Source organism: Paralichthys olivaceus, chromosome 19, assembly GCF_024713975.1.
Source record: "Paralichthys olivaceus isolate ysfri-2021 chromosome 19, ASM2471397v2, whole genome shotgun sequence".
In the NCBI taxonomy this organism is placed as follows: Eukaryota; Metazoa; Chordata; class Actinopteri; order Pleuronectiformes; family Paralichthyidae; genus Paralichthys; species Paralichthys olivaceus.
Genome location: NC_091111.1, coordinates 13103577 through 13118294, shown reverse-complemented (window position 1 = coordinate 13118294; position 14718 = coordinate 13103577). Strand labels below are relative to the sequence as shown.

Genomic DNA, 14718 nt, shown 5'->3' with positions numbered 1-14718 from the left:
AGTTACAAAGCCTCTTGTTATGTCTGCCAAAGAGGTTGTATTTATGTTATGTTTGTTTGTAAGCAAGATTGTTTAAAGATAATTGAATAGATTACCACAAAACTTGAAGGATGTGGTATAGATTCAGGGAAGAACCCATGAAATTATAGTGTGGCTCTGGATCTAGGGGCAGATCTAGGAAAGTTTGTTAAAGTTGCAACATTTTCACCAATTTCCAAGCGAATAATTCATGGATGCATATTTTGGGGACTGATTTCTATGAGTGTGTGAAATTTGGTGCAGCTTGGTTGACTCTAAGGGGACTATTGAACCTTGGTGGAGCTCTGCTGAGTGCTGTTATGGTTTGATATGTTTTTACGTTTGCGAGTGTTATGCTGACTAACACATTATTCTCCCATCAGTTCAGATCCCCATGTGGGCAGTCATGCACCCAACATGACTCACACAGATCTCCCAGAGGTGCACCGAGATGTTTAACATGTATATTTGCATGCATGTGCGGCTTTGAAGTCACAAGGCATGCTTATGTAACACTTGTCTCTTCAGTGCTTTTTGAGCACTGCGTTTCATAGCCTCCGCGGAGCTGGCCCAGTCTGCGTGTGTGTTTGCCACTGTTCTTGCCCTACCTACCCCCTCTCATCTACATTTGAGGTACCGAGCGGTGGCAGATGCCACAGAGGCCCAGATGAGCACAAGCAATGTTTCTTTCCTCTCTGTTTCTCCTCATCTCTCTCTCTCATTTTCCTCCCACTCCTCGTGCTCCTGCTCCTCAGTGATGGGAGCAGCTGTTGTTTGTTCATTTACTTCTTTTAGGTAGCACATACATCCCACTGTGTTTAAGTGGCGAGCTTGTGCAATCACACATAAGCAGAAAAATTAGCTCGCACACACATACAGCTTTTTTCCACTTCTTATTAAACCTCTCCCTCAATCTTGATTTTGCACACTCATTGTTTGTGTCTCTACCTCTAATTAGCCTAATTGACTTTTGTTGGCGGTGAAGAATCTAACTCGTCTTACGACGCCACTCTCAAGAGTGCTGCTTTTGTTTGATCAGTCAGAGAGTCTTAGAAGGAGAAAAGACACGAAGATCAAATTGGGGGGTGATTATATTTTTGTGCAGGCTCAAAACAATTTCCATCTGTACGAATGAGAGCGAGAAAGGAAATGTCAGTCTTTTCAGGCCACACACAGCCTCTCTGATCTTTACATGTCTCTCCCAACCTCCCCTGTCCCCGAAGATTCATTTGAATAACCCTCCAGTGTTCTTGTAATTGCAAGTTCAAAGCTCTGTCACTGCATCTTCTCCTCGTACATTTGATTGAAAGCAGATTGCATTTGCCCGGACGTTCATGGTGAGGTTGTGTTAGTTAAAAGCATTAAGAAACAACAGTGTTGCAGGGGTGGGCATGCTTTCGCCCTTTCAGTCTCTTAATTCATCCGACCTATCTTATGAGTGGATCCACAAACTTAGAGACGAGGATGGAGGAAACTTTTCTTCTATCGATCGGAGGGGCGTGACTTCTGATTAAAATGCATGTAACATCACAGTAGATTAATTTAACACCATCAATCTTTGTGTGGCAATACACAAAAGAGGCAAATCCTCTATAATTGGCCCTGTCGAACGAAGCGTGGCCCCACGAGATCTCATTTACAGCCTGCCAAATTCTGTCCAACAGTTTATACTGTAAAGTGGTTCAAAGTGGCCCTTAATGACTCTGGAGCAAATATTGTGATGATTGGACATGCACTGTTGTAATAATGACATAAAATGAATGTACATCTTATGGTCCATTTTTATGCAGAGTCATTGAGAAAGAATTGAAGACTTTAGTCTCAAACCCATAAACAAATCATGTTTCCCTGAACCTCCATGGCCATATCTAGGTGTTTGCAATGTATGTATTTGTTACAGAATCCACATTTAAAGAAGCAGCTCCTGAACAGTCACCCTGATTTGATTTGTTGTAGCACAAACTTTTTGCTCCAAGAGGAAATTTACCGAAGCCTTAAAAATACCATGAAAAATGGCTGTGAAGAGACCCATATCACGGATGATATACTCCCAGAGACCATGCATTTTGCATCGCAGCTATTCATTTGAATGATTTGGCGGTTGAATGTATTAATGTCTCTTTGTCGGTCTGGCATCTGTTACATGTGTATCCGTACCCTACAGTAGGTTTAAGGATGGATTTTTGAGGTAAACCTTAAAAAATTGATTGTACCATCACTCCAGTGCATAAATATCTGTGAGACTGTGTATGAGTCGGACTTGTTATCATGTCAGTGACTTACAATCCAAATATTGTACACGTAAACATGCCAAACTAAGAGACATCCATTTGAGCCATATAAAGATCACATAGCGAGGCAGTAAGTGGCTTCACAGGCATGATGCTTGGTGCCTGTCCACTGTAAATCACATTTAGTTGTAATAGCACCTGGTTGTTTCTTCTGCACGGCCAACCGACTAAATGTGCTCTAAAAACTGATTGGTTGTCAGATTAATGGTACACTGTCACATCCTCTTCGCCTCAAAATAAGCTCAATGCACCTTAACGACTTGCAACCGGCCACATCACTTTTCTTCTCATCTCCTTGATTAGAGAGTGTAGGTGGTTAAATTTCCATGGTGCATCCGACAGGATGCCCAAATGTTGTTAGGAGTTATTCCGTCTCAATGAACCTGCAGAACTCCCATTTGTGCCTCAGTGAACGTCTCGCAGAACGTCTCGCAGAACGTGTCTCGTTAGTAGCATGAAAAGGTTGAGAATCGGGTCAAGTGTTAAGCTAATTAGTGCGATGAGTAATTGCTAGAATTTGCAGTTAAGAGTTGTGTGAAGCAGCAATGCAATTTAACTGCAGAAAGATGGAGATTTCATAACATCACCTTGTGACTCAGTCAGAGAAACAAGGCTGTGCAGTTGAGCTGTGATCATTTTATATTACTAAGTAGGACATGTCTTAGTAATTTGACTGCCTGTAGAACTAACTAGCTTTTGAGATCCTTAATCCTTACTTAAGTTTTGAGTACATTGTCTGTAAACATTTTTTGCGTTCAAGTGTTTGAGAGTTCAGGAAAACTCAGAGGTTGTCTCCTCCGAAACTCTGCTGAAGTTTCACCATGAAAAGTGAAAAAAGGTTCATTCAAGTCGTCTTGATTCCTCCTCTGGAGGGAGCAGTAGTACAGGCGAGGAGAAGTCTGCTGTCCTGACTCAAGGTTTCACAATTATAAGAGCTGGGATCTGCTCCCTCGTGAGAAACCTTGGCCTTGAAGACATGGAACGTTACCTAAGCTGACTCTTTTCCCTAATGTCTGTCTGAGTGAAAGTCAACAGAGAACAACCAAAGTCTGTGTTAGTGAGACTGGAGAAAAACACCTGACTTAGGATAGGATTTTTACGTGAGTGTGGAAACGATTTTCATGGAATAGAGCGGTGCTGTTTGCTGATGACACTTTTTAAAACTGAATTAATAGTTGGAGACTGACCATCAAACTCTATGCATGTTCATCAGAATTGAAGCGGTGTCGACCAGGTTAAAAAAATGTGCTCTGACCGAGGCTATACGTAATCAAACCTATTCTAAATCTGGTGGCTCCACTGGATATCGGAGGACTGTAGATTACTCACCATCAAATGAGTGATTACACTTCGGATGGAAAATTACTGTTCTGTCGATCAGGTGGAGAGTGGAACAAATAAAGACGGAGGCTTCGACCGGAGTCATGCGTGAATGATAGGTGAAGTAATTTGGCACAGCATGACAGAAAACGCTGCAGTGCTGTATAAGCCCAACTCCTGCAGTAAACATCACAGGAAGTAATAAGCCAACCACCGGCCATTTTTGGTGATGGGAGGAGGGATGTGCTCAGGGGGAGGACGACCTGTGGAGGATATCTCACTCACCTTCCCTGAGCAATAAACTAACTTGGGAGGTGGAGACGAGGTGGGGGAGAAAGAAGATGAGTAGGATGAAATAGAGGTGCTGAAAGCGAGAGATAGAAGAGGGCGGAGGGGAAGAAGAGGGAGTCAGAGTAAACGGGAGCAGCGGAGGAAGACGAATATGACTAAGAGAAGGGATGAAAAGTTTGTATGTGGGGGGTGTGGAGGGAGCACACAGGTTGTATAACCAGAAAACTGCCTCTGCATAAAAAAGAAGTCATCAGACACTTGTGCACCCACGTCAGTGTCATCGCCTCCTGCTCACGACCTCCTCTCCTGTGTTACTCACTGAGCAACGCTACCTTTGTTTTCATCTGTTTCATTCTATTTGTTTGAACGTCCCTTCGGTGTGATCACAGAAACGGATTGGAAGTGAATATGGGGTTTTCTCTGTCTGAGCCATTTGAAGGTTCAAAAGATGATATTTTCAAAAAGCGCTCCATAACATTCGGTGGACTAAACAACCTGACTTGTCATCATGATATACAGCACGGATCATTAAATGTATCTTACCCCTCATTTCAGCTGCACTTTATTGGACATGGAATCCTTGCCCACCAGGGATTGTCCGGGTGTTTTAATCCTGTTTGGCCTGCTCTCAGGTCAAACAGCTGCCGTGTGTGGCTCGGCTGAAATAGCTTTAAAAATCATGTCTCGTCACTGACTCCTCCTCCCTGTGACCATTTGTTCTTCTTTAATGAACACTTTATTTTCTTGTTTTATGCATTTCAGATGTTCTTTATGTTCCTTAATCTATCAAGCTGTCTGAATTAGTTTTTGATGAGCATGTCATTTTTCCCAAGATATGCTAGAATTTAATGTGGGCAAAAATGCTAATCTGTTGGATTTACATTCAGGCCTTGAGTCATGTGTCACGTTGTGTGTGATGGATCTGTGATCATGAATACATTTGGTAAAATATGAGCCAACGATGTCATCAAACCAAGTCTTTTGTTTGTTTTGTTTTGATTGAGAGACCCCTAGTGGCCAAAGTGACCAGGGGGAATTCAAAAGTAGTTAATTCCCCAATAGCAAAACAGCACCATAGTTAAAATGTTTGGAGTTTTATGAATCTGAATCTTGGGTGTTGTGTTTGGCAAAGCCACACATGTGTAGCGGTTGGTGTTTGGAAACTCCAGAGCCTTATCTCCCCCCCCCCAAAATGCAGCTCTGTTGTGAGTTCAACCCAGTGGTTTGTCCCTGAGGGGCTGCACAGGAACTCTGTGTGTAACTCGCAGTCACACACACACACACACACACACACACACACACACACACACACACACACACACACACACACACACACACACACACACACACACACACACAAACCCGACCTCTAGATGATTTTATTTTTTAGAAATATCCATCATCTAGCACCAATCACTTACATGTGCCCTGTGTGTGGTTTGAGTGGCTGATTACAGTGACTGTATTTATAGTAGTATAGTATAAATTGAGACAGAGTGCAGTGGGAATGTGGGTTGTGGCCATTGATCCAAACAAGGTTCAATCAACGGGAACCAAATCACATATAGATTCTTTAACAGTAATGAAGGTCTGATTCTCATCCAGTCATGAGAGTCACGCTGAAAATCCCAGCTGGGTGATCCTGCAAAATCGATTTGGCAGTTTTTTGAGTGGGGCACAGACACTGTCAGATCATTTCGTCTGTGCACGCTCTGAGCTGGACCCCTAACCAGCGGGGGCCACTCCTATTCGGGAGACTTCATGTGAACTCACAATAAATTGTCTCGCAGATGGCGGGGAAGTAAATGTCGCTTCAGAGCTCAAGTGCAAGTCTGAAACTGCAATAAAAGGCAGCGGTAAACAATAAGTGAGAGGGTCAGTTTTTATGATTTCACAGTGTCCAGAGATTTTGAGGTTATACTTTTTTTGCTCGGAATTGTGTTGTTGTTTTCCTTCACTTTGTCACTTGAAGGCCAAAAATATATTTGAAGTTTAGGGTGAAACGCAGGGTAGAATTAATATTTATGAAGCAAATGTATCTGGGATGATACGCTTATTTTTTCTTATTTTTAAACCATCTATAAAGCTATTGGGTTGATATAGGGAGTAAATTTAAGAGGATGTGTGGGTGGCACAGATGACGTTGAATTTGTGAATTCCATGGAAAGTGTGTGCACCAGGTGGATTTTATGGGCTGTTATCAGACTCTTTAGTGGAATGTTTTTTTTTTTGGCGGAGGTTGGGGGCAGGGAGGATCTGTTATCTGGCTCCAAAACAAGCATTTCATATGACTGGAAAATAACCTAAGGTAATCTTGTCATGGCTTCGTAACTAAACACTTCACTTTCTGCACATTTATCCGTAGTGGTGCCTACTTGAGGGTATTCCAAGATACCATCTGTGCTTTTACTGATATTACCGCTGTCTCTTTGGCTCATTTTTCATTTCCCTTTATTCCCTTTTTTTTCTTCATTCACTTAAGAATGTCCTAATTCATCATTGTCTTCGTCCAAACATCAGTTTCTTCATGTGTCCTGCTCCAGGCCAGCCCACAGATCGCGGCCATCTGCCGCCTTTATAAAATGTTTATGACGCCTGCTATTTTCTTCTAGGGGCCTGTGACTTTCTTATCATGTGCAACATATTGTTTGTGATTTTGTTTTAATATCAACACATTATAAGTTTTTCCGTCTTTTCCGGCATCTTGATGTGTGACGGCCTATTAGTTTGCCAGCAGTCCGTTCTGGAACTCCACATGAAGATCCCTTTTTCATTTCTGTTCACACTCTCGTCCTCTACAGCCAGAAATAACTCATTCATTAGCGCAGTGCACTAATTGGTCCAGTCACCTAACCTTTCGACGCCTGGTTCCTCCCTGTCAAACACAGCAGGTGCCGGGATTAACACGCTAATTGTGCACACGTCTCGGCCCGTGGTGGAGGCGACAGCAGCTTCAGAACCAATCACGTCACTTCTACTGTAGTGCACTGAGGCTACATGCTGATAGACCACCCACCATGGTCCGGATTCTCAGTTCCCAGCAGGCAGAGCACTTCAGATAGTTGTGAGGAGGCGAGAGAAAGTGGAAGAGTGATAAAAGGAAGAAGGGAGGGGCAGAGGTCTTTGAACGCCAGTGACAAATAGGATGATAAGAAGTTAGAGTGCCCTCCGCAGACCAACGGTTTCTTCAACATTCAGTAACCAGAGATCCATTTGGTTCAAAAGGTCCAGGAAGTAATTATTTCTTATTAGCTTTGTGTTGATCACTGAATGATATTACACATTTTCATTCAATCAGATCTAATTCATCCTGTTTCTGTTGCTGGATTTTAATACACAAATAACTACATGTAATCCAGCACCCAAGTGTCTTTGAATTTCAGGATGTCCTTTTTCTTGCGTATGATTACGAGGATGTGACTCGTGGTCCATTATTGGACCTGTGGAATACGTTATCGGTGATCGGCGTGACCTTTGACTCAAGTTATTGTCTCTAATGGCAGCTCTGTCACATTATTGAAGGTCAGGTGCCAATCGAGTGTCCGACAGCAGCTTTCTAATGTGCATGACGACAGTTGATAGATTCAGGGACATGCTTTATTGCTTTGACTTTGCTCTTCGTGTCATATTGATTTCCATTACACTTAACTTGCTCTTGTTTTGTCTTTATGTTATCGTGGTTTTGAACTTTGATTGGACTGGAAAGGACACAATTGTTTTTGATGGGAACTAGATAAATAAGGCTTCATTGCCAGATACAAGTATTTCATCATGAACTCTGAGACTGCAACATGAAGAGAATGAAAAGAAATATAACCTATTTTTATGTTCTATAGGTAAATCATATGCTCTACCAGAGAAGTGGAAGTTCAGATGACTCAAATGCTATTTAACTTCCCCATTTTTTCAAAGCGGTTCTATCCACCTTGCATTCCACTTACTAACAATTATCCTGCAAGCTGCGCTAACCTTGTGTTGACAAAAGCGGAGCTGGTACAGGATGTAATGACTAAGGCTCTTGTCCTTTGGACTGTATTCTGCAAGAAAAAGCAAAACAAAAGGCTTGTTTGTTGTTTTGTTTGAGTAAAACTCCACTCACAAGCTTCACCTAAGTGCACAGCGCCGGACCTTTAACGCACAGGAATAGTTCTTTCATCTCTATGCCCCCCCACAGTTTGCCACGTTTGTCAGGCAAACTTGCAAGAGCTACTCTGTCCTCCAGTTCACGCACGCACGCACGCACGCACGCACTCACACACGCAGACACATATCAGGGCCTTGATCTCCCCAGAACAACTCTGCCCTCCTAACAGGAAGAGGAGTGTCACTGATAACCTGGGGGAACGGGAAGTGATCTCATTGGATGTGGCCTGTTTGAGAAGCTGCGAATTACAGTGGAATGCTCCAGCCACATTGATTTTTGTCAGATGCTATACACTGCAGTGGCAGAGGACCTGGATTAAATGTAATTGGATGAATCTTTGATGAGCTGGCTGGGGAATAGCGACTGAGCTTTAGTGCTGTTAGAAAGCTCTGCTGTTAGTGTGGGGCTCAGGGGGTATTTGTGTCTCTGTGCTTATGTCACCATGTTTGTCTTTGTTTGCTAGCGCTGGTTCAGTTGCTGTTTGTGATCTTGCGATATGCTTGTCCAACTTAATTTCGACAGTATGGCCTCTGCTCCTTCTTGACATGAGCTGAGACAGAAAACTGTTTTGTTTCCTCCTCGCTTTTCGCTCTTTGACTTACCATTTTTTGGCAGTTTTCTCACTATTTGGGTTTTAAAAGGCCAAACAGTTTTTAGCGAGAAAAGGTTAATATTTTAGATTTACTGCCTGCTCTGTTTTTGTCTGAGCTGTTCTCTTTGAGTTGTGTCTCATCTGTTTTAGTCCTGCAACACTTTGGTTGGTAATTTGTTTCTGAAACCCTTTTTTGTTTATATCATATTTGTTGAAATTAGCTTCACATCCTGATAGCTTGTTTGTCTCTAACTGACGTGCCTGCAGTGGCATACACCGTTGAAGAAGACATAGTCAGATGTTAGACAGTGCACCTTCAAGTGTTATGGGGGCGTGCCTTTAAACGAGAGGGCCGATGGGATGGGATCGGTTGCATTTCGGTTGCCTGCTCTTGCCAATTTCAAATTATATTATCTACACACCCTTCCTGGCCCCTTTATGACATAATTATCTTTTACACAAAGATAAACTGAATTATTTTTCCAAGATTTCCATAGCTTTATAGCATTAAATCATTTTTGGGGAAGCAAATCAATGTAATTAGTAAACAACGAGCTCTTGTGACATATGCTGAAACTCTCCGAAGATCAGAGAGGAACCGCAGGGTTGCTGATAATTCTCTGTGGGTTCATCGCTCCATTAGCAATGCTGTCCACATTATACATTGTTAATCTAAGAATATAGATTTTTGTGGAGCTAACTAAACTTCTTTAAAGGCTGAGCCAGTCACAACAAGACTGACTCAACATGTGAAGCAGGAAAAGTTAAGCAACCAAAGAATCAACGGAGAGGAAAGAATTATAACTATTTTATCTTTCCGTCTCTGTTTACTCTCCTCCACACTCTTCCAGTTTCTATCTTCCACTTCTTGTGCTCGGCCTCTTTGACATATTAATATTTTATTGTTTGTTTTTGGATGTTGTTTTCCCTTGTCCCTCTCTTGGTGTAAGCTCCTCGGCTCTTGTTTTCACTCTCTCTTTCTCATCGTATTCACTTAACTTTATTTTTATCTTCCCCCCTCTTTTTGCCTGCAGAGCTGGAAGCATTACATTCTTACCCCTGTAATGGTCCTAATCCACTTAATTTAGTAATGTAGCCCAACATTAACCCCCACGTATCCTGCGTTGAGCTCCATTTTTAGATTTGTTTACATCCTTAACAGGTCAAAGTATCAAAACCCTTGTTAACTGAAACTTGTCAAAATGTCTTGCAGAAAGGTTTTTTTCCTTTTTATTAATCTTTGCCTCCGCTTATTGGTGAATTAGTTACGCTCACCAAATGTGCCAATTCCAGCAGTTAATTTTACATCCTTCAGTGAAAAGCCCTCAAACAGCATGTATTTGTCAGCATACATCAGAAACGCAGTTTAAGGGCCTACGGTATGTAAATATTTTCTATCAGCTAAGCGCACTTCAAAGTCTTTGTCCTATGAATATGCAACACATTGTTTTTTGACAGCCATCTGTCTGCACATCTTTGATGCTCACCACATGTTTCCACTGCTGTTCGAAATGCCAACACACGCTCACACACAACACACACCCAGGTTTAATATATGGAATGCATTTTATCGTTTGCACCTTTTCAACATCGCCCTGTAGACCACAGCAGGGGGCAGAGCGCCTCAAACCATGTTACATACATTTATTGAGTTCAAAGAGTTGTGCTTTGGTTTATATAATTCAATTCTGTTTAATATAGTTCTCTGCAGACAGATGGCATTTACGTTGTGAGATCTGAACTATAACAGGTTTTTAAAATTCAAGAACAGAGGTTTACACCATCATCACAATCTCCCTTTCTTTTCTCCACATGTGTGCATCACTCCTCAGCTGTATATGTAGAATGCTACCGGTGAGGCTCTGCACATTTGGAACCCTGCACTCACTTTCCTTTTTTTTTTTTTTTTTTAAACCTCCCAAACATCCTTTTCCTTTTTATTCCTCTCTTACTGTCTTGTTGCACTTTCTCTATTCCCAATTTCTTTCGTTCTTCACTTGCATTTCGCAGCCATTCTCAGTTCAGACCTTTCTGAATACTGATCATTGTTCGATCAAAACTTTTCTGTGAAACTCTTTCTACCATGCCGTCTGCTCGCACAGGCCTCAGGAAGTGGGTGTGTAGTGTGTTGAGTTAGTCGGAGGGCGAGAGAGAGAGAGGGGGAAAGAGAGAGAGATGCAGAGAGAGGAGGGGAAAGGGAGGATACTGATTAAAATAATAAACAGCTGTGTGAAAGAGTGGGGCGAGTGGACGGAGAGAACAGGAGCAACATAGGAAGAAGAGAGAGGGATGGGGACCCCAGTCTGAGCGTTTGTGTGACCCCAGAGAGAAGAAAAAAGTGAAGAAGAAATGAAACTTTCTAAGAAGTTGCCTCGTCCCAGGAGGGAAGAAAGAAAGGGATGACAGATAGATCAACATATTCTCTGTCTCAAGAGATAATCAGCGCTCCAACAGGAGAGAAGTTGGCGAGTCGATCTGGCTGTCCAGGATCAAGACGACGAACCTTGAGGCAGCACCCTGCCAACACGTGGTTCCAGAAAAAGAAGGAGGCATTCTTTGACTTAAGTGGCCCAGTCATGGCAGTGATTAGGGGGGTGTGATAGAGCGAGAGCAGACCCGCGCTGGAGACCTGGGAGCCGGGAAGGAAGGCAAACACTGAGGTAACTTTGTCTCGTTGAGCCCGTGTTACCTTCACTCAGGGGAATGAGAAGGCAGACCATGTGCCTCTTTGTTTGCGCCGTCTCTCTTCTGTGAAGTGTGTAGGGCTGTGTGACTGACGGCCGGGGATAAGGTCCTTTTTATCTGAGCAATTGAAAACAAACGCCCCAGCCCTGCCCAGGGTTGGGCTGCCGGACGATGTGTAAACAGCTTCCTTCATGCCCAGAGGGGAAGTAGAGGAAGGGAAGCATAGCAAAGCTGAAGGAGAGAGCCAGACCTGTCCTCGTCATCTTGGCGTTTTGCATCAGGCTGCCTGTCCCTCAAGACACAAACTGTTATCTTCAATTTGCAGACCTCCGCCCAAGATTTGTTGGATTTCCCTCCCAGCTTCAGTGCCCCTCTCCGGGCTCAAGGAACTCAGTTTCCAGCCTCTGGCTGCCACTTTGTCAGACTTCCAGTGGCACCAGTCGTCCTGTTAATCCTGGTCCCGGCTCTAAAGCATGACTGCAGGGTAGCCCTCACCCTTCACTCGGCTGGCTGCCTGTCCAAAGAGGATGCTACGAGCATGCGGTGGGATTGGGCGAGCACTCACACCGGCATGCATGCACAGGTGCTGCCAAGGGGTGTGTGAAATGTGTAAATCGCCTGTTTCGGGACTGCGACCTGGATTTGGCCGTCTTTTGATCGAATATTTTTCAGCAGCTAGGTTTCACTGTAGTTGGATTCAAGATTCTTCAAACTTTGGATTTACCATCGATCGTAGCCCCAACCTTGAAGGTTTTGACCATAACCACTGGAGGACTTACCGATCTGTCCCGTCTCCTCGCCAACCTTTTACCTGTGTGACAGAAGTGAAGATGTAGACAGTGGGAGGAGTCAGAGCACACGCTCCAATATGATTGGCTTGAACTTCAGCTTGCGGGATTTTCTCAGAAAGTTTGAACAGGTATATATCTCCGGAGTTAAGGACTCATTTTTGATGACAGCTTGGCCTCGGCCTGGCGATGATTTTTTTTTTTTCACACATAATTGCGGTGTACCATAAATGCATATCCAGCCAAGATTCACCCTGGTCTCCCTCCTGTTTGAAGTTGTGATCTAACGTAGTCAGCTTTATGAGTTCTGAGTCATAGTTGAACTCATTAAAATGGAATAATCTGTTCTGCCATGCTATGCTACTTATCAGGGAGTGCTACCATGCAGAGAGAGATAATTAGTGTGTGAAAACCAGAGTCTTGAATTAAGCCTGATTTGTCAAACTAGACCTTTACTGTAATTGTGGTTTTAAAAAATTTGGATTAAGGCCACTGTTGTTTTTCAATATAAAACACCTACTTTGGGTTAGAAGATCAAAATCAAGACTTAGTATGTATGTTAAGTATTTGATGTTATATACTCCATAAAGCTATAACGTAATAGTTGTAACTTTGATTTAGAGGAAGTCATTGTCCTAATCTGTGCTGAAACAAGCCCAGATCCAACAAACTTACAATGTGCATATGATGCAGAACTTTAATGTCCCCTGTGCATTTTTACCCACAAACCCACATGTGGTTGTGTTTTAGCAGATCGAAGAGGCGGTGTTTCAGATGAGTCAGTAGCTGTCTGTGTTATGAATGCTAGATTTGTTCCTTTTTGTATATTTTCATATATCTGTGCTCGCAAATATGTGTCACAGACCTCAGCATCTTGACAGTTAAGTTTAAGGCTCCCATGCTTGTTTATGTGAGTGTGTGTTTACAGAATTGCAGAATTGCACTCAGCAGAGTGCATGCCTTCACCAAGGCCCAACAGTCCCCTTGAATTCAATCAAGCTGCACCAAATTTCACACACTCCTAGATACCAGTTCCCTTTTGTCACCTCACGATCCCTGGATTATTCCTCGAGAAAATAGAGAAAATGTTGAAAAATGCATATTTGTCTCCCAATGTTAAAGAAAGCGAATAAAAAAATTCCCTCATCCATCACAAGATGTAATGGGTTCTTCCCTGACCCATACAATATCTTATTAACACGTTTCGTAGGAGTTCAGTTGTTTGAATGTAATCTTGCTTACAAACAAACAAACAATCATACAAACCAACAAACAAACATTGAGGAGTGAAGGTTTGTGATTCTTTATCCTCCCTTTTGATTTGATTTTCTACAATATCAGTGAATAAAACATGGAATAGTGGCATTTTGTAGCTGACACGGTGACCTGTGGCATTCAAATGTTTATGTTTTGGTCAGTCTGTGTATGTCTGTGTGAGAGTGACAGTGATCACACAGAAGCAGCTCCGGATACAAGTTGACATATATAAACCTCGGACTTCAAGTGGTCTTTCAGTGGGTGAAATTAGATTTAAAGGTAAATGAATATACAGTGTGTGCCTCTGTATGACCGCTCAGTCTGTAGCTCCTCTGTCGTGAGTGCAGTCAGTGTTACATCTAGGGGAAGTGCAAGTGCTAAAAGAAAAACAAAAAGGAAGCACTCGGGTAATGACTTGAAATGTAGCCAACGGGCTCAGTGGCCAAATGACTTTCCATTTTTTACTTTTCTGTATATTACTTTTTGTTTGCCTTTCCGTCTTTCTTTCCTTTGACTCTGCCTCTCACTCTCTTTTTCTCATCTGTCACCTTTCAGAGGAATTTGATTTGTGTCACAAAGGCAGCAGACGATTCTCCTGAAGATCAGAGCAGAGGGATTTGCCTCTGACTTCTGTAAATGTCTATTGTCATTCAGTATATTACAGCACAGTGCTTCAGGTGACTGTGGTAATCGACAGTTGTTTTGTGAGTCTTCTAGTTCTGCTGTCGCTGGACTTTATTTTTCCAAGTTCAAGTTTTCCAGAGTAGCTCATGTGTAGTCACATGTTCCACTTAGCGTGTGCATGGTGTGTGTTGTCATGTGCATCTTACACCCACTCTATCTGTGTGTGTGTGTGTGTGTGCCAGTTCCCATTGTTGTACACTTGTGCACATGCAATATATTTTCCCCCACAGAGCAAAATGTATTCAATATTCAGAATTTTTTTATTTTAGTTTAATTGAAAGATTTTTTGCAACACTCTTCTGCTAACTGCTAGTAAATGTGTTTTTATTATTGTTAATATACTTCTATAATGCAGAGACAAAAATAAACCTATGCAGCAACATTAATAATGTTTCCCTAGATAAGGCAGTAATTCTATTATTCCCAATCAGAGAATGATATGCAACAACAGCCACCACATATCACTCATTTTACACAACGTCCAGTTCTATTAATTTATTTTCATTACTGTTCTGCACTGTTGCAACCTTTAGGTGTCATTACACTTATCTACACAATTCTCTCCCATATGCACATCTGCTGCAGGCGTTGTTCCACCCAGCCGTGTGGTCGTCTTCATCTGCAGTTAAAATGGCTAAAACTGAGGGT

At 42.5% G+C, this 14718-nt stretch overlaps 1 protein-coding gene across 12 annotated transcripts in view; it reads left to right on the top strand.

Moving 5' to 3' along the window:
* The window catches only part of utrn (utrophin), a 164809-nt gene that overhangs the window by 80833 nt on the left and 69258 nt on the right, over positions 1-14718 (top strand). The window contains exon 1 of one of the 12 annotated variants that reach the window (XM_069514542.1): positions 12106-12260. The exons of the other annotated variants lie outside the window; for them this stretch is intronic. Within the exon in view, the coding sequence (XP_069370643.1) occupies positions 12210-12260 (51 nt within the window). The 5' untranslated portion in view covers positions 12106-12209. Of the gene's footprint in view, positions 1-12105; positions 12261-14718 lie in introns of those variants that run through there. 12 annotated transcript variants of the gene reach the window in all.